The following is a 21371-nucleotide window of genomic DNA, read 5'->3' as shown; positions in this document are numbered from 1 at the left end:
ATAACTTAATTATTTCAAAAATATACTATTTAATTTAATTTTCTTAATTAAAGTATAATTATTATTATTTTTTCTTTTTTAGTGCTTAATAAATCTTATAAATAATTTTCCTTTATATTTTAAACAACTTCATTATTTCTAAAGAATATTAATTAATTTCATTTTCTTAATTAAATTATAATTATTATTCTTTTTTCTTACTTAATGCTTAATAATTTTTATAAATTATTTTTATTTATATTTCAAAAAACTTATTTATTTCTAAACTATATTAATTAATTTAATTTTCTTAATTAAAATATAATTATTATTATTCTTTCTCACTTAATGCTTAACAATTTTTATAAATAATTTTCATTTATATTTTAAAAAACTTTTATCTATTTATTAATTAGTTTATTTAATTTTTTCTTTTTACAAAATTAAATCAGAATTATTTATTTAATCAATTTTATTTTAATTATAATAATTAAATGATAATTATATTTTATTAACTGAATATTAATTTTAGAAAATTTAATTAACCTAATTTTTCGTATAATTTATTTGCTTCGAAAATTTAAATTTTCATTTTCGATTAAATTTTTTGTTTTATTTATTTTGTTACTTATTTATAACAAAATTGATTTAAATTCTTTGTTGCAATACTACATTTATGTGCGCTTCGAAAAACTTAATTTTATTAGATTAGTATTTGTCAATAAAAATTTAATAACTTTGTTTTTAATTATTAAAAATATTTTTCTAAAATATTAAATTTATTTTTTATTGGATTTAAAAGCTTAATTAATTAGCAAAAATTTTCTTAAATGTCAAAACTATTTTTATTCGTTTCAAAAGCTTCTTCACTTTGCCTTCACTGTATTCGCCTGAATCCGCCTACGAGCGTTAGAATTTTCTCTGCATACTTATAGGCGCGCAACGCAATGTTGTACCTCCGCACACAAACACACACACGAGCAATATAACAACAACACGCAAAAATAAGCTCCAAACTGCTCCAACAGGTTCGAAGCAAAGTTTGTGGATTGTGCGAAGGTAGTGTGTAACGGTGGGCCCCCTCCCCTACAAAGGGAGGTGGCGCATACAATCCACAAACACAAAACGCCGACAAGCTTCGAACCGCACAACGCAGCGCCCGGCAACTTTTGCTCGCAACAACAAGCCAAGCAAAGCGCGCTTCGTGTATTTTGTTTGTTGCTTGTTTATTTGTTGTTTGTTTGTTGGCGAGCAGCCGAACAGCATCGTGTATAAACAAATGCATCGGCAGCTATGTATGTGTGGGCTTGTGTTGTTTGTGTGTGCGCTCATGTTGTCTGTGTGTGCTTGTGTGTTTACTGCACCCAACCAGCATACCGTTTTGGCGTTGTGGGCGCGTCGAACACGTTAGGGCGGCATGTTGCCTGCAACATGTTGCATTGGCGCCTGCTTAGATATAAACTTTTGCTGTGTTTTGCAGTTTGTTTCTTGTTGTTTTTAACATATGACGCTCGAGTCGATTGCGCGGCGGTTAGCGGTTAAATATTTCTTTGCAATTATATGACATTTTGCTGCGGAAAAAAGTGTGAAAAAGTGCAGTGTTTGTAGAAATAAATTAAAATAAAATGAAACCTGTCTTCGGTGTGATTTGTAGTGTGTGATACTTGCAGTAAAAGGGGATCTGTGTATATTGGCAACGAAGTTGGACAAAAGAACGCGACAGAATTTTTGGGCTAACCGTTTGTGCCAGCAACTCTGCCCGCCAGCGCAGCGCTGCAGACGCGTGTGAAAAAAATAATTGAATTCTTCTTGTACAAAATTAATATGTAGTGTGAAATTATTTGTTTAATTAAATCGAAACAACAAAGTCAATTAAAGTGAAGAGTGATTTAAAAAAAAAAAATTTTTGAAAATAAAAAAATTTTAATATTGAAAAAATAAAGTTTGGATAAAAAACTTTAAAACATATATATTCGAAAATTAATAAATAGTCAAAAATAATTAAAAAGTAATTTAAAAAATAATTTTCCAAAATTTTTAAAAAAGAAGTTTTATAAAGTTATATAAAAAAAGTTTGGAAAAATTTAAAAAAATATTAAATAAAAAATTTTCGAAGAGAAAATTTGCATAAAAAATATATATATATATATATAATATTTACATAACAGTTTTTGGCCACCTCAGTGGTACCACACTGCCATTGTGTATACAAATATTCGCACCTACTACCCCCACACCCTCGCGGCAATGTCAAAGTGTTCGGCGATTTGTGACGTCTCCTTTACCATCATCAGTTTTTAAGTGCCCGCGTGTGTTTACCCCTTGCAACAACAACAAAAATAAGTTTTCACTGCATTTGTGGTTAGTGTTGCAGCATTCTGTTGCACAATCGTGTGAAGTGTTGCAAAATCAATAGATTGCAAAACAAAATTTTATCTACACAGCTGCAACCCGCTCCGCTACACCCACCAGCACACAGCTTTCTGCGAAAAACAAACTACCCCCGCCCACCAATTTGCTGTGGCGACCGTGGGGTTTCGTGTGGCAACATTGCTGTAAATAATTTTATACGCGTATTTGTTGTTGTACAAAGAATTTTAGTTAACACACTTGCTACAACAAGTGCAAAAACCACTATCAAAGCAACAACAACAATAACTTTTCGATAGCAACACGCAACATTGGCAAATAAAATGTCTGCAACAATACAAGCGAGCTCCAACATGGACTTGAACACAAGCACACAGCCCGAAAATAGTAGCAACAGCAACAACAACACAAATAATAACGCCAACACGCGCTGTAACATCGTCAATGTGATACGAGTGGGTGGCGGCAACAGCAGCATTGTTGCTAACGGCATTTGTGCGTGCGACGAGTCGCAGCAGGCGTGTCCAATACTAATTACCAGCACACAGCAACAGTTACAAGATGAACAGTTAGAACAACAAAAAGCACAACAACAAGAACAAGAACAAGAAAAACAAAGCCAGCAGTCGTTTCAGCTGCAGGACATTCCCGCCACCGATAGTGGACGCGCTTCAGTGAATGAATTCGATACAACAACAACAGCGCTGGAAGACACATTACCATCAACTGTTTTGGAGCTCACCACAACCAGCGAGGTGGGGAATGTCTCAAATGTTGCCAGTTTTAAAGACGGTGTTGAAGCAGTTCCCGCAACTATTGTCACCGTTGGAGCGGACCATGTGCCGCCAGCGCGTGAACAATATGTTGCAACGGATTTTTATGCCAGCAGCGGTTCACAGACCAAGTGGTATTTACGTCCAACGGAAATTTGTGGCGATACGGTGAGCTGCAGTGTTGCGCCGCCGTGTGTTGCTGTCAACAATGTTGTTATCATTTCGACCTCGGGCGGTACCGACGTGCACCAATTTGCCTCGCAATCAACGACAGGTGGCGGAATCGTAAAGTGTACTATGGACGATGAGGGGTGAGTGGTGTTAAGGTTTTTGTAATAGCTGTAGTTTAGTTTTGTGACTCGTAACTCATTTTCTTTTTGAATTTACAAGTGCGGTATTCTCAGCAATATGTTCAAAATGATAGGAAAACAAAATAGTCATATTGACTGTTTCTTTCATCATATTTTTTAGTGGTTCTTGTAGTTAGCTTAGCTATTGAGCTTGGGGTAATGTAAACCACAGTTAAAGCCTTTACAGCTAAGGTTAACCTTGCTGAAAGCGGATAGCTCATTAGATCCCATGTGATCCAGAAAAATCTTTCAGCCTCCCAGGTACTAGACCCTTTTACCTACCTTACCTACGTGGGCATCGATAAAGTAAACCCCAGTTAGAACCTTTACAGCTAAGATGCACCTTGCGGATAGCTCACTAGGCCCCTTGTAACTCTTTTGGTACAGAAAAATCTTTCAACCTCGCAGATAGTAGACAGGTTTGGTTAGGTTAGGTTAAAAGGTCATTCAAAAAAGCATCTCACTTAGACAGCTTAGAACGTTAGTGTGTTGTGGTAACTACAAAATCCTAAAAATTGGATCATAAGACCCTTACAGATCGACAAAACGCTTTGAGCCTGTCACAAGTTTGTTGCTACGATTCACATCAGTTTCAACTTTGCCTTTTGGGTAGCCGAAGATAAGATTACTGAGATGTTTTAGACTGGGTCTTGCAAAGGCTGGGCATTGGAGCAAAAAGTGCCCGCATGTTTTCACTTCACCCTTTTTCACACAACATTTATAACCGGCGTACGACAAGACTTTTAGCCTTAACGCATGAATGACTGTTGGACAGTGTCCAGTGAGAACTCCTACTGATAATACTTTTAGTGGAAAGTTATGGTACCATGATGAAGTCTTTCAACTCATAACCACGTGTCAACTCGAACTTTTGGTGACTGTTCAGCTCTCTGATCATATATTGTGACAAAAAGTCGTGTACTTGTCGCCTTCAAAGTAATCTCCACCAGAAGTAATAAACTTATGTTAAAACTATTTTTTTTTTTTTTGTTATGGAAATTAAATTTCTTTACTTGTTGAAGAAACAACTAGTCTTATCCTACTTAAAAAAAAAAAAAAAAAAATACAGAAGCTTCAAATTTATTGTGGAAAGTTTATTATGTTCGAAAGAACATTCTTTCACATTTATTTTTGAAGATTACCTCTTTCAAATGTTGACCGGGCCTATGTTTCAGATGGTCCATTCATTGAGTCCACTCTCTCGTTCGAGCATTTCGACTAGTATTGGCGAATGGCATGTGTGAAGTTTTGCTCCAAGGCATGAATCGTAGTAGAAAAAGTCTAACGGTGTGATGTCACACGACTTTAGTGACCATCGACCGTCCCAAAATGTGAAATAATCTGCTCATCGAAGTCTTCTCTTAATAAATCCAGGGATTCATGCGATGTGTGTGAAGTGAAACCAGACGCTGCCGAGATCACGAGCTTCAATCTCAGGCATCAAATATTAGGTTATCATAGCGCTAAAACGGTTCACCGCATCATTTTTGAAGAAATATGGACCGTTCGTCCACTGTTACACCAAATTTGTCTCGAAAACGTCGGATCTTCTTAGAACTTTTTACTTTTTAACTTGGTTTTCAGTTACTCACTAAAACTATAATTAACATCTCATATACTTTTTTACACTCTGCAACAAAATAATTTCCTCCACACCATCAAACCTGACGTGCTATAATGTTTGTCCTACATAATTGTATTCATACATATGTACATATGTACACTCAACATGTGCAAGCTGGTGCTATCAACCACAAATTGCATAACCGTTGAAAATTCGAAATTGCTTGCATTCCCCTTTCTACCGACCGCACCGTGCAATCGTCTATATTGTCGAGCGACACCATCAGGGTGTCTGCTTGCCACACCGAATATGTATGCACATGAATATTGCATATCGACGGCTGCCGGCGATAATGATCAAAAGTCAACGTCATTATCATCAGCGCTGATGGCCATGCCGCCCTTCCCTGTGCATACAGAATGAAGAATGACACTTGAAATTGCAATTGAGGTGGTTGTTTGTTGTTTTAGTTTGATATTCGTGCTTTTTCTTCTTTCCCTTTTGCTCCGTTTATAACTCTTTTGTTGTTGTTGTTGTAAGTTTGTTTATTATGCTCATCACTATTTGCTCAGCAATTTGTGGACATTCGTTGACTTCAGATCATTGCATTCATTGTCGTGCTCGCCAGCCAGCCGAATGACATTTATGTAGGTTATTATGCGCGAGAAGGAAGGGTTTGTGCTCAAATTCATATTTCATGTGTTGCTTGCCAAGATTACCGCTGTCCTTGTCCATTTTTTTTTTTTTGTGTTTATTTTTCGCTTTACAATTTTTTATGATTTTTCCCTCCGTTATTTTCTGCTTGTAATGCAAACAGCTGTTTATTATTTATATATGTACACATGTAATGTTTATATATGCCACACCTCTTGCTGCTGCCATCCCACTCAGTATCGCCCATTCATTTGTTGTTCATATTTTTCCATGTGCGCTCATTCATATGCGAAGTAGATCGTGAAAATTCCGCCCGACTCATTAATGCACCCTTTCGCATCCTTGAGTGTTGGCAACTGTTACAATTTGCCCAGTTTTATTATCATGTTAATCAGTTCACATCATAACGGTTTAACGCTTAATGTGATTCGTAACGATTGCTCGTTGCTCTCCTTTGAGTGATTTAACGCTTCATCTTCGTTATTTCAGATCAGATAATACATTTTGAAGTGCCGTCAAGAGTTTTGTGTTGCTCGACTGATTATATTGCCACTTCTGTTATCACATCACATGTCAGCACAATCCGCATTCGAGTACCTTTTTCTGTTTCTCTGTCTATTTTACTCTTTTTCTCCTCTCCCTGCACATCTGCGTTTGGTATTATCGGATAATCGTTTTAATTGCCTGTAAATAATTGGATTACATAACTTTTCGTTTTGTGACGATTTTTTACGATATCGCTCATTCTTTTATTTATTATTCTCAAAACCGGTTTATTTATGACAGTTGCTGAAGTATGTATTTCCAAAAAGACACGTGTTTATATTCTCAACGACCTTGAGTTATGCTGCGAAGTACAAGCATCTTCCACTCTCAATCAAGCTACCATTGTTTAGCTCTTCTCTTATGTAAGGGTTGCAGTTTTAATCTGGGTGACCCATTTAATGAGGCTGTCAATCAAAAAAGGCGCCAAATGTTTAGGATCACTCTTTTGGTTTGACTTTTTTCTATGTCTCTTTTGCATATGGCATATTTTTTGAAAGAGAAATGCACCAAAATTAGTCAGTTTTGTTCAAAGAACGGATAATTTTGCTTTAGCAGTCATTCGAATGTGTTCAAACACTAGAAACTCGTTACCCTTCATTTTCAGCAAAGACTCAAACCATATAATGTTCTCTCATCTACAGGACCAGAACAGAGTTATGTATATGTCGATTTCGTCCTATGACATTCCTCCGAAATATATGAGAAATGTTTTCTACTGTTGCAAGAAAGTGAATCTGTTAAAAGATCAACCATTTAAACTAAAAAAAAATCTGATGTAATCTTATTACTTTGGGGTACCTTTGAGCGAATAAGAAAACCCAAAAGCTTCTCGAAAAAAATTTGGTAAAATGAATTGTTTAAGTTTCCCTAACATCGCGCGATATTCTTTCTATAGGTTTGTTCATTAAAAGTGAAGACACTGTTTATGTATATGAAATAATCTCTTCTTCATCTATTATAGCCTCAATGTTTTTTCTATAGATTCTAAGATCGTAAACTCCTCACCTAAAATACAATCACCGAACTTTACAAAATATACAGGTAGATATATGTAGGTTCTAAAAATATATTCTGTCTATACATAAAAAGTATCTTCGCTGCTTTTTCATCAGTTATAACCTCAATGTTTTAGATATGGATCATATGGTCATAATTTCTCACTCAAAATAATTTTTTCGAACATTACAAGTTATGCTGAAGATTCTAGCCCACCCTTTTTTGGGCGTCTTCGATGCTTCTTCATTCGTTATAACCTCAATGTTTCAGATATAGATCCTAGCATCATAACCCCTTACTTAAGTTATAATGTTTAAACATTAAAAAATATGCTGTAAGTTCTTAATCGACTTTTTCAGCTTTTTTCAGACATAAAAAGTGTCTTCACTGCTTCTTCATCAGTCATAACCCCAATGTTTCAGATATAGATCCCAGCATCGTAATCCCTCACTTAAAAGAAATTTTTCAAATATCACATTATAGATTGTTATTTTGAAATATAAGCCTCTTCTGTTCATAAAAATCGGTTTCATTTTTTTAGTTTTTTTGATAAATTATAACCTCAATGTTCTAGGTATGTGGTAGATCATAGGTTCATAACTAGTCTTCAAACGCCGCACTTTCAGTTAGCTTTTACTATAATGTTTCCATTTTCGGTTAGCCTCAGCTCACCTAACCCCACTTTACCAACACATTTGTCCCTAGAATAATAAAATAAGTACTCTAAACCTTCATTTCAATATTTTCAAGATTTTCTTTAAAAAATATTGCTTTTGGGAACCTTAAAAAGTAGTCTACCTCACCTTTTCACTTCAGCAGATTGAGCTTATGTATGGTCGCACATAGTTCTATAGTGCTTCAGATTGTCTTCATGACCTTGGAAGGAAATTTAAAAAATATAAAAAAATACTTAGAATACTTGAACTATAGACTGATCCATTTCGAGGTTCCCAACTTTTTTAAAGCATTTAAATATTGTCTTTAGAACCTTGGAAGACATTATAAAAATACATAAAAATACTTCGAATAATTGAACAAGTTATAAAACATTTTCATCATCCTGTACTCATCGGTCAGCTTAATTAAAACTCCGTGTTCTCAACTAAAATTCCGTCCAACATTTACTGTAATGGTAACCCTATACGTTTTAATATTAAAGCTCACATGCCATTAAAGTTCCGTTGCCTGTCAATTAGTCCAAATAATTTGAATTAACACAAAAGTTGCCTTATTTGAGAAAGTTTCATACAAAAAGAAAACAAAAAACTTATGAATGAAATTGTCGTATAGTGTCGCAAATTCTCCACTTTTCGAAAACTACAACAAAACGACGACAAGTGGCGACGAAAAATATATTACATTATGTGCTTACCACCAAAAATCTGCAACAACTTGTTCCGGCACATGAGGGTCCATAAATTACGACGTCGAACTAAGTACGTGACATGCATTGATCATTTGAACTGTCAGCGGCAGCCGAATTCCATTTGGTGACAGTTACTCCGATTTTTCGTGCCTTCTTTTTGTCACTTCCTCTTTCTTTTTGTCATGCGTTTCATTTCATTGTAGCATTTTTGTTTTAAGTACAACATGCGTGTAGCTACTGCCACTCTTGGTCGTGATTGAGGTGAAAACTTTTACTTTCGTTTCGGTAATGGATGCGAAAATTTATGTAAGACTTGCCACAAAAGGAAGTTCTACGCCAAAAATGAAATTTTTTATTAGCGCCATATACTTGGTGTTATTTAATGAAGAGAGACTTTAAGCGTTTATGAAGCGACAGAGTCGATGGCATGGAGCGTGTTGAGTTAGTAGCGAGTTCGTGATTACCAATTGGTAGTTTGGGGGCTTAAATATACAAAAATATAGGAAACATTTTCTATTGAGATTGGGAAATCACCTCTAGCTGCCAAAGTCGAACCCAACATCTAGTTCAAGGTGTAAGGGTCCAGTATAGATAACGAAAGAGTTGATATGCTATTATTATTAGCGTCAGGAAAAAATTCTAATTTTCACAGCCTTCTGTTGAAGCAAACTTTACACCATTAAGGGAGTTCTGCATTGACCGAAACAAATGGTAGTCCGATGGTACAAGATCAGGGCTATATGGTGAGTACATCAAAACTGCCCAGCCAAGTTCTCCCAGTTTTTACAGAGTCATCAAAGATATATGTGGTCTAGCGTTGCTCTGATAGAAGACGAAGCCCCGAAGTCCTATCTGTTCATCGGCTCTGGCCGCTTTTTTCGATTGCTTGTTTCAATCTCATCCGTTATTGACAGTAAAAAGTAGAATCAAACGTTCGACCAGGCTGAAGTAGCTCATGGTGGATGATTTCTTTCCAATCACACCAAACAATCAGCATAACCTTTCCTTTGCTGAGCCTTACCACGCTTGAACCATGATCTTTTTCACACATTATTGTCGCATTTGATTCACTTTTCGTCCCCTGTTACCATTCGCTTCAGAAATGGTTCGATTTCATTTCGTTTCAACAAAGAATCGCAAATGTTAATTCGATCTTTTAAATTTTTCACTGACATTTCATGTGGTACGAAAACATCGAACTTCTTTTTGTAGCCAGCCTTTTTTAAATGGGCCAAAACCGTTTGATGATGAATGTTAAGTTCCTTAGCGACTTTTTCAACAAGAGGTCGACCAGAGCGAGGTGCAGCTTTCACATCGAAATTTCCAGAAAGAAAGCGAATTGATTTAGCATCGTCTCCGTAAACTTCACAAATTTCATTGATGGCTTGCGTGGCATTATTCCTTCCGTAACTTTTTTTCAACTTCCCCGAATTTAATTTTTATTTTGGTTAAATGAAGCCTAACATCTCACCTTTCCAAGACTATATGGTATGAGACAATGTGATTGGTAGCACTGGCGATATACGACTGCAACGACATTTATTGATAAAATACGAAAAGACTTTTTCGACAAATTTTTTTCAGGCTCTCTTTCTTTTTTAGTGAGTTTTACGTTCTTTCTGCACCCTATATGAAAATTTATCATGCGCATAGCTGCTGTCGACAGCCATCATAATAATAATATTCTGCTGAAATAAGAAACCCAAAAAAATTTGTGTAATTTCAAATACAAATGTACTTTTCTAATGTTTCAATCGTCTTTTGAAGGTTGCCGTTTTTGTCATCATACTTGCTGTGTCATAAGCTTCCATATACACTTGTTATATAGTACATACATATATACATACATGTGCATGTGTCAAGGACTGGCTAATAACTTTTTTGCACCTCATTTTCCAGTTGCTGCTTACGAAAATACTTTATTTTAATGACCAAAGTGTAAATTACATCGCTGAATATGCATGCGTGTGTATGTATGTGTGTCTTTTTACTGTCATTTAAATTTGCAAGTGACAAAAGTTCCACATATATACTTAAATCGTATATACATAATAGCTAAATATATATTCTTATGTATGTATGCATAGACAATTTATGTAACATAACTGCCTCTTGAGTGCAAAAACAAAGTGTGTTAAGTAGCAGCAACTTCAATTTCGTTACATGATACCTCAAAGTCTCGAAAAGACACCACAAAGATTGCAGTGAACAGCGAATGTGGGGCTAAACAATGCGAGTGGCTCTGCAGGAATTTTTTATACTGCTTATTAGCAAGATTACAAATGAAAGTAGAAATCCTGGATCGCGTAAATGAGAGAATTTATTACATTCAAAACCTCTCCTAGATCCCACTTACATACATACGAGTATATTTACATATGGGCCTAAGAATCTTTATAAAGCAGCTGCGGTTATGGAAAACTAAATACCATGCCACTAAGCCACAGTTTAAATCCGATTATATCTTGACAAAGAATTGAGAACTGCTATCATCTCGGACAATTTTCGATGACCTGTTCGAGCAAGGCCTGAATCGATCTGCATAGACATTAGACTTTAGATATCCCCACAAGAAAAAGTCTTAGGGTGTGATATCGCACGATCTTGGTGGTCAATCTACCGGCCCCAAAAGTGAAATTATCTGCTCACCGAAGTGTTCTCTCAATAAAGCCATTGTTTTATGCGATGTATGGGAAGTGGAGCCATCTTGTTGAAACCAAATGTCGTCGAGATCACGAGCTTTAATTTCAGGCATCAAATAGTCGTTTATCATGGCGTGATAACGGTCACCATTGACGGTTACGTTCTCCGTAATGCATCATTTCATTGTGAATAGCACATAGCAAGATCTTCCTGGTTGTCAATCTTAGCCGTCGTACTATGACGTCCGTCTTAGCTGGTCCTTGTAGCAAGTGACCCACTTTTCACAATTAGCTTTCCAGAACCGGCTCCAACGTTGACAACTTTTACTGCATTCTATGTTGAATTTTATAGTTAATTATTTCTTTACAACTTAAGTGGAATTATATCAGCTAAAGTTTCGTTATATTACCAGTTAGACTAAAAAGTTATTAGTAAGATTCAGAAGTTTTGCGAACCTCATTACCTGCCATGGCTAGGGAGACCACTCAAGTTTCTAGCCCTAGGTTAGGTTAGGCCATAGGGTTGATCTAAATTCTCTCTTGGATAGATATTTACACATAAACTCCTAAAAGTGGATCATCAGATAGGTATCATCTCATAGATCGACAAGACGTTATGAGCCTATGACAATTTTTTTTTACCCGACACTCATACAAGTCTCATATCGAAGAAACTTGAAGCTGTTGCTAATGAGTTCATCCACTCTTTGTCCAGTTTTGAGCACACAGTCAGTGAACTCAAATCCACTATAGGCACTCGGCTAACAGAGTGAATGCACACCTTTCTAAAGGAAGCTTCATTTCGGAGCAGTACAACTACTTCTACTTTGTTGACAGCCATCTCCAATGGTCTAGTAGCCTGAAACTAGAGTTGATGCAGAATTCCCAACAGAAGACTCCACCTCTTAACTTCGATGTTCTTTTAATACCAATATATAAAAACAAGGCAATATAAAGAAGGCCTTCAAAATCAAAGCCACCAGTCTCTCTATCCACGCCTTAAAAATATGAAATTTTTCCTACTGGGTTCGTACGTGTATTAATATTTCACCGTATGCATACTGCCAAGCCGAGTTGGTGGGAAAAATTTAGCTGCTCAGTTGACGTACGCTTATTTTCGTGAGACACTGTATGGTGTCTGAGTATGCTACGTGTGCTTAAGGATAAATTGCAATTTGTTGCAAGAACGAGCGCGCATAAAATCGCAACAATAACAGCAGCTGCTTTATGGACTCTATACAAAATACCTATATATAACCACATATGTATATATATATGCACTTGAGCCACGAAGTAAATAAGAGAAAAGTGCTGCCACAAAAGCGGCAAAAGATGTAACAGCAACCTACTTTTGTTGCAAGCAGCAGAATAGCACTTGCAACAGTTACACATGCGCACAAATGTATGGGTGCTTGGAGCCTTATCTTGGCCGCCATACGTGCGCTTGCATGCAGTGGCAGTAAAAACAAGAAAACAACAACAAACACATGCCTACATACATCTGCATATGAATGTATGTGCCACATCGCTGTTGTGCTCATATTCATGGACGCAGGCGGATTGTATGCCCCGCTGCTTACTTCGTCATCAGTCTTCTTTCTCTTCATTGCTTGCCACACACCTGCCGGCATAAGCGGCGCTGCGGCATTGTTGCATGCCGCTGATATGAATAATCGCTTGCATTGTTGGCCGCTGTGGCAGCATTGTACAGTCAATCCGGGCGCTTTATTTCGTGCAAAAACATTTTATTCACTCAAACGGGCGCGATTTGCTCCTGCTGGTTGATCTGCACCCGCTGCGATGACTTAACGTGCTATACCGTGTTAAGCTATGCTACATTATGTTACTTTGTGCTCTGAAGTGCTATGTTATGTTTTGCTATTCTGTGTTATACTATGCTATGTTATATTATGCTGTGTTCTTGAATGTTATGTTGTGTTATGTAAGGTTATGCTATGATATTCTGTGTTATACTATGATATGTTATTCTATGTTTTGTTGCTCTATGCTATGCTATGTTAATTCTTTATTATGCGGTGTTATACTATGTTACGTTATGATGTGCTGTGCTATGTTATTCTATGTTATGCCATGTCATCCTGTGATATATTGCGTATTGCTAACTTATGCTATGTCATTCTATGTTTTTGTTGATATTCTATGCTATACTAAGCTATGTTATTCTATGTTATGTTGTTCTATTCTATGTTGTGTAAACCTATTTAAGGCTATGCTATGTTATGTGGTGCCATGCTATGCTCAGTTGTGCTATGTAATTCTATGTTATGCCGTGCTGTGTCATGCTATCCGGTGTTATACTGAGTAATCCAAAGCTATGCTATGTCATTCTATGTTATGTTGTGTTAGGTTATGTAATGTTATGCTATGTTTTTCTTTGCTATTTTATGTAATGCAAGGCTATACTATAGCTTTTCTGTGTTGTACTATGCTTTTTTATTCTATGTTATTTTGTTATATTCTGTACTATGTTATGTTATTTTTATTCTATATTATTTTTATCATGCTATGTTTTCTATATTACGTTATGCTAAGTGGTGATATTATGTTCTGCTATGTCACACTATGCTGTGCCCAGCGGATACCTCTTTCCCACACCCAAGTTCGCAATAGCATTTGTATACATATGTGTGTTGTGATGTTTTTGTTGCTTTTTTCACCTCTATGTTAATTTGCACTTTTTTAAATATTTTTCTCTTAACTTCTTTTGTTCCTCTTCTCCTGCGCTTCTTCAATCCTCGCCCATTGTCGCATTTAATTTGTTAGCGAGTGACGGCGCAAATCGAATTGTAAAATGCCATTGTTGCCGTAATCCTTGACAAAGTTGGCAGGCAAAGCAAAAGCGCTTTTAAATGTTAAATAAATACACGCACACACACACACACACTTTTTATCGCCAATGAATTGTAATTGAAAATACAAAACTTAAAAAAGGCGCAAAAAGGCAATAAACACACACACGGACACTTGCACACACTTGTCACTTACGCGTTTTAATTGATTTGTTAAGCCGCATTTAATCCCGTTAAGAGCTTGCCTTTTAGGTATTTACACTTAATTAATTTACATGAATATGATTTTTAATATTTTTCAATATTTTCCCTTTTTTATTCATTTTTTTTTTTTTTGTTTTTTTGCCTTAACAATGCCATTGCATTTGAATTGTGTGTGTGTGTGTGTGAAGTGCGTATGAATAAATTATACAAATTGATATTTGTGTGTGTGTGTGTAAATGTTCGCATTTTGCCTTTAAAAAATTTTCATCTCGTTATCATTATTAAATTCGTTAATTTTTCAACCACAATACACTGGTTAACACAAATTATCATTTATACATTTTTTTTAATTTTTTTATTTAAAAAATATTTTACATGGTACTTTACACTATTAAAAATATATTGTGTTATCGCCTTATTCAAATAAGAAATATCACAAGCTACACTGAAACAATAATATCCTTTGAATAGAATTGGTAAATTAATAGTTTAGTCATAAAGACTAAACTGAGACTTCCTCAAAAGATTAGGCGGGCGTCAGTCCATACAATAGAGGAGACTTAAATCGCTCGCACGAAGTAATACTTAACTGTTGGTTCCATGCTCTTCATTCATACATTCTATAACAAATGGATCTTCGAAGGGTGTTTTTATATGTAGTAGGGAAAGGCATCGAAAGCTGAAGTGAGGAACTTTTATCCGCTAAACCCAATCTAGTTACTCCCAACTTAAGACTCTCCAGTACTATAGTACTTCTTCCTACTTAAAAAAAAACCCTTCGCAGATCTATTTGTTATAGAATGTATGCCTAAATTTGAAACCGGTCAACGATTTGCATCTAACGGAAAACGGTTCTGGTTCGCGGGCTTACAAAATCCACTCTTGCAGAAATTGAAGCTAAATAATCATCAAGCGCGTCGCACGTTCTGTGAATGGGACCTAAACGAACTGCCCATCGATACCTAGTATTTTCATTAGAAAAATTTGTGCTAAGATGAAGCTCACATTACATTAAAACATTAATAGGCAAAATTGTCGCATTCGGAGTGATAATAAGAAAAAAATAGAAAACCATTAGACGGAGGACCTTCCCGAGATTCAATTAAGAGCTCGAATTTAAAAAATTTTCTTAGAGGTGTCTTTCAAACCACATTTGATGGGACCAAGCGAATAAAAACATTCGATTTTTGGTCCACCTTATTGTATATGTAGTAAGATCTCTACAAAAGTATGAAATTCTGTATTCTTGTAAAAGTAAATTCGATGTCGATTTCTTTTGCATGTCCACCATGGGCACGTTTGCAGAAGTCCAGACGCTGAACCCAATTTTCTAAGCTTTTCAAGAATAAATCGGACGATACTGCTACAATTTCAATTTCGATATTCGTACGAAGTTCATCAATCGTCGCTGGTTTGTTGGTATAGACCATAGACTTCACTCAGCCCCTCAGGAAATAGTCTAATGGCATAACATCGCACGACCGAGGCGGCAAATTGGCTGGGCCATTTCGTGAGATAACACATTCACCAAACTTGGTTTTCAATAAATCGATTGTTACATTCGCTGTGTGGCTTGTGACGCCATCCTGTTGGAACCACATATTGTCCAAGTCCATATCATCCAATTCGGGCCAAAAATATTCGGTTATCATTGAGCGGTAGCGATTCCCATTCACAGTAACGTGCCGATCTTGATCATCACGGAAGAAGTACGGCCCAATGACGCCGCCGGCCCATAAACCGCACCAAACTAGTTTTTTCAGAATGCAGTGGTGACTCATGGAGTACGTGTGGTTTGCTGCCTGACCAAAAACGCCGATTTTTTTTATTGACGAAGCCATTCAGATAAAAATGAGCCTCATCGCTGAAGATGGTTTTTCAATGAAAATCTGAATCTTTTTCAACCACAATTCACGAACATACGACGTTTCTGCTGGTCAAGTGGCTTCAGTTCTTGCTTAAATTTGAACTTGTAAGGATGTAGGCCAAGGTCTTTTCGCAAAATTCGCGTGAACGACGTGTGAGAGACTGATTTGGGTCTTCCTCAATCGATGAGCTAGCTGCAGCAATATTCTCAACACTACGAGAACTTCTTTTTCACATTTTGTACTGTGCCTGATTCAAGTTTTTTCCACTAGACGCTTAATTGTTGATCTGACAGTACGATTATGACGGCCATACATTGGAAGTAGCGCTCTAAAAGATCAGGCAACTGATTCCGAATTCCGGTAGTAAATTTTAATAATTTCGACTCGTTGTTGGATAGTACATCTTTCCATGATAAAATGGCAAACCATACTAAAGAGAAATGTCAAAAGACCAAAAAAAATATGGGGTCGTTTGCTGTCACTATCGACCTACTTTTGTAACGTCCCTATTGAAAAAGCCGTTATTAACTATCTTCCATCGCCTTTTTGTCCCACGGCTGTAAAAGTAAATCTCACCACTAACTCCCTAACATTTCGATTAATATATGGAACCTGTCTCTTATCAACCAGAGCTGTGTATATTGTGAATATGCTCTTACTATATATGGACTCCTCGAGAGCTGCAAAATAAGGATATTATGATTCTGAGAACATCAGCATTTAATTTATGGTAAAACCATAGTTCCGGGTTTCTAACAACAGCAGCAGCTTACGATCTCTTTCAACATGTGAACAATTTTGTTGAGTGTCTGTAGATATTCGAGTATTTGCGATTTTCATGATCTACATACATATGTATGTATATCTAGTATCTGGAGCTTAATGAACTGTACCTTTCTGTCAATATTATTTTTTTAGTTTAAGCTCCGTTAATTTCGTACTGTAATACCTAACATGAACCAGGTACAATTTCAAGCTTTAAGATGCGTTCATACACAATGCTTTAATTTAGTAAGCAGAAAAAAAAACATTTTGTATCACTAAAAAGTAGGAATGATATAAAGCGCCACTTTTATTTAACCACCACCTTTAACGGTAATACCGATTCCCAAGAGCAATTACAAGTACTTAATGATAACAACAGTAAAAGCAACAACATTACTGGTGAATGTGGGAAAAACAATTGCAGAGCAACACCAATAAACATCAGTCGTCTCATAAACGACAGAGGCGAAAAGTAAAAGGCAAATCTGCAGACGAAGAAATTAACGAAGATTCGCAATTATACACAGCTCTATCCATTACCAGGCTTCCGTTGCTGCAAACTCACTTCATAACACGGTGAGTGCCACCTTGCCACTGGTTGGTGGCATGCAACATTTGCATTTTCACTGCAGCAACCTGACGAAATCAGCATGGACCAGCGTCTTTAAATGCATTTCAAGGCAATTAGTGCGATCTTTCTGCTTTTGTTGCTGTTGTGTCTTTTTATAGATTTCAAACTGAGAATTAATCGGTGCGAAATTGAGTGAAGGGAAATTTGATTTGTGTGAATGAAAGTAATGTCCGAGATTTAGTGAAGTCGAAATGCAAAATTGGCGCATGAAAATGAAAACTGTTTGTCTACTCGAAATGCTGGATAAACTATTTTAAGGTGAGGTTAGGTTGACTAGTAAAATGGTGTATTTTTCTAAAAGGTGGTAGTCACTTAGGCCTCCTCATTTGCTTCTGTTTAAACCTGACAAGCTCAAAACATTTTTAGATTAGACAAGAATCATGGAGCTTCGGATCTTATTGTGTCTTATGCCTCTTTAACACCAATTTTTTTAAACTTTAGATATTTCGATGTCCAGATTTATTCTCCAAGCTATAACGGGTCTGTTGCCTTATGGATTCCAGTCGATAGCATTCCGGATGATCCAAATCAAGAAAATGTGGCAAATATTGTAAAAACTTAGAATGCCAGCCAGATGAAAGTGTGGGCTTTACGCTCCAGTTGAATATTTTTAGTTTGGTACGCCGCCTAATGATCAAGAATAAAAGGAGATCTATTATAGTTGATACCTTAATTATGTCCATTAATTCAGTCTCAAATATAACTCCAACATCCTGTGAATCCAAAGCTAAATTGATCTTGTTCTTTCCTTCACTTTTCCCATAAATGTTCCAGTCCCAATTCTGGTCTGGTTGATGAGTAAGAAATATATATTAAAAGAAAGTCTTTGGGGGATATCGTTCTCAGAACTTCCTTAATTAACTTCGATAGGAACTTTTAGACCCTTATGGATTGCTTAGATATAGGTAAATACATATTACTACTCGAAGTCTGTGTTTATGCCTTAGTTATGGATTACTTTATTAGGATTACTATTCATGTTATTTTCATTATCATCAAATCTGTTTCCCAGTGTGATTTTAGAATAACTTATTTGTTATTCTTTCTTATCTTCCTTTGATCGGAAGTCGCGTTCGTCTATACATAAAAAAATACACAACTTAAGATCTCTAAACCATTCGTTCCATAGACCCACAATTCTAGACCTATCATGTACCTAGAATGTTATTGGTATTTCGTCGCTGTCTTCTTTGATGGTCTTTTTTGCCTTTCGTGGGTCTATCAAAATATAAATTTTCACAGCTCAAGAGCTTACGAGCTCCTACACGTTTTATTGGCTTCCCGCCATTTCTGGTTTTATAGCGCAGCACTTAAAGACTAAGCAGCTAAGTTATCGGTATGAATCGGTATGAATATCTATTTACATTTGTTTTTCATAAATCTTTATAACATCACTCACAATTAATAATTCTTTTCACTCATACATATCGCAGTACATGAATGAAGAGCATCTTAAATATTTCGCCTGTAACTGAAAAAACTCTTGTCAAAATACTAGCTCAAAGGAATGAGTTAAAGAAACTTGTTGTCTAAGCAAAGCACAAAATACTTCGCATTCCGAAAATAACTTCAATTAAATATGCAAAGCGCAAAAGAGAGCTTTCGTTATTTATCAGCTAGCTATAAGAGTTGAATTTTTATTTACATCGAAATGGGCGGAGAAAGCTAAACAATTCGTGTTAAACAATGGCATGAGTAACTAGAAATGAGTAAGCGAGAGTGGAATTTAGAGATTAATTTTCAGAAGAAATACTATGCAGGTATATTGAATTATTGTTATTCAAACAAACACAAAAAATATGAAAAAACGTAAACTTCGGTGGTACGAAATCTCTAATACCATACGTAGTTGCATTTCTTATAGTATAAAAAGGTATACAAAGATTTTACTTTGCTGTTGATCGGTCGAATTTAATGGCAGCTAAAGGGGTGATCCATTTTAAAGAAATAGCATAGAAACTTAAAATTTAACAGAGAATGTTTATTATCATTCGAAAGAACGTTCTTCGACATTTCTCTTTCGAAGATTATTTCCATCCGTCTTAGATGGTCCATCCGTTGAGTTCAATTCGCGATGACTCATTGGAGCATTTCGACTGGTAACTGGCGAATGATAGGCTGTCTAAGGCGTGAATCGAAGCAGTATTGTCCGCATAGACTTTACACTTCACATATCCCCACAGGAAAAAGTCTTATGTATGTGATCTTGGTAGCCAATCCACCGGCATTAAACGTGCAACTATGTCCTCATCGAAATGTTCCCTCAATAAATCCATTGCTTCATGCGATATGTGGGGAGTGGCGCCATCTTGTTCAAACCACATGTCGCCGAGATCACCAGCTTCAATTTCAGGCATCAAGCAGTCGATTATCATGGCACGATAATGGTCGTCATTGATGGTTGGGTTCTCACCGGCATCATTTTTGAAGAAATATAGACCGATGATTCCACCGGCTCACAAACCACACTAAACCGTTCTTTTTTTTGAATGAAATGGAAGCTCTTGAATATCTTGAGGTTGCCCTTCGTTCCAAATGCGGAACGTTAGATCTTCTTGGAACTTGTCAAGAGCCCATAGAGTGAAGCAAAGATCGAGCGACTTCAGTGCTTGCGCAAGCTGTATTTTATACGCTTACAATTAAGGAGTTGCCGCGAACGGCTTGAATTGGCTCTCCACGGTCTTCGTGCACACCCTCAGCTACATATATTTACTTCACTGAATTTTGGAAGTGATCTATTCAATCGAGTTTTATCCAATAATGACTGCTGGGTCTCTAGATGGGTGATGGTGTTGCGAATACTACGCTCAGTAGGCCGATTATATTAGCCATAAGTTGAGCCACCTAACCCCTTAACCTAACCAAGATTTAGAATATGGTCGTTGAACATACAAAGTTCAGTCGTTTCATTTTTATTGTTGGAGCTTACGACCACTATTGAAAAAATGTCTCTGGCACCCAGCGTAAGTAATCCTAAATTATCCTCCACAGAGTCTTGACAAAACCAATGACCAATAATATAATAATAATCTAAGTTCGTGTATTCTCACTTCCTAGATGGAACAGAGTTTCCTATATAAAGTTCTTGTGGAAAGACTGATCAAACGGTGAAAATAGTCAGAGTCCTACTCAGTTGTGGTAGCTTATTTTGTACAGTACCTATCCACGTGTTGAAAACTGAGGTTACAGGTTTGAGATAGCGGCTAGATCATATCACATTAAGAGAAATCTTCAGACGAAGGCATATTTCTGAACGGGAATACAAAGGAGAATACTAATGAGTGTTTGAGTTCCACTGTAAGCCAATCAAAGTTTGCTTGGAAAAATATCTCATTTTACTGAGAATTCTCCAACTTAGAGAGCAGTCCAGCCGCATTACCCCAACAATATAATTTCTTAAAGCAACTAAGGCTAAACGTCTCTAGGCATTAATTTGCGATCTTCCACGACTTTGTTTTCCCTTTCATCCTCTACTCCTTCGTCTTCTTCTTCCTCCTCATCTTTCTGGGCAGTGTTTGCTTATTTGCTTCGTGCAAGCGATTTACGGCTAAGCACAGCTGTTGCCGGCTTGTTGCAAAGCTTGTTTTAGCTCTTCATTGCTGACCTTCAATAGCAAAAACAACGCCAACAACATGCTTTCCTCCACTTATTACAGCGGCTTATGCCAGGTGATAGCTGGTTGCCAAGCAATAATGTAAGCTTTAATGCCACTGCAAGTTGCACACATGTATGTATGAGTGGGTGTGCTGTGTTGCTACTTATTATTATGGCAGCAGCTGTAATTATGCACTTCAGTGCTTTTGTCGGGTGCAAATAATCCCATTACCTTTTAATAACCCGCTTTTCTGTCAAT

The 21371-nt window shown here is 36.5% G+C and overlaps 1 protein-coding gene across 4 annotated transcripts in view; it reads left to right on the top strand.

Annotated features, from left to right (window-relative positions):
* Nucleotides 1-21371, top strand: part of LOC105230093 (uncharacterized) — a 359356-nt gene that overhangs the window by 210627 nt on the left and 127358 nt on the right. The window contains exon 1 of one of the 4 annotated variants that reach the window (XM_049458744.1): nt 1456-3433. The exons of the other annotated variants lie outside the window; for them this stretch is intronic. Coding sequence (XP_049314701.1) covers nt 2673-3433 — 761 coding nt within the window. The 5' untranslated portion in view covers nt 1456-2672. Of the gene's footprint in view, nt 1-1455; nt 3434-21371 lie in introns of those variants that run through there. 4 annotated transcript variants of the gene reach the window in all.

The sequence above is a fragment of the Bactrocera dorsalis genome, chromosome 5 (assembly GCF_023373825.1).
Source record: "Bactrocera dorsalis isolate Fly_Bdor chromosome 5, ASM2337382v1, whole genome shotgun sequence".
Classification (NCBI taxonomy): Eukaryota; Metazoa; Arthropoda; class Insecta; order Diptera; family Tephritidae; genus Bactrocera; species Bactrocera dorsalis.
The sequence above is the reverse complement of the archived record's forward strand: the minus strand, read 5'-3'. Positions and strand labels throughout refer to the sequence as shown.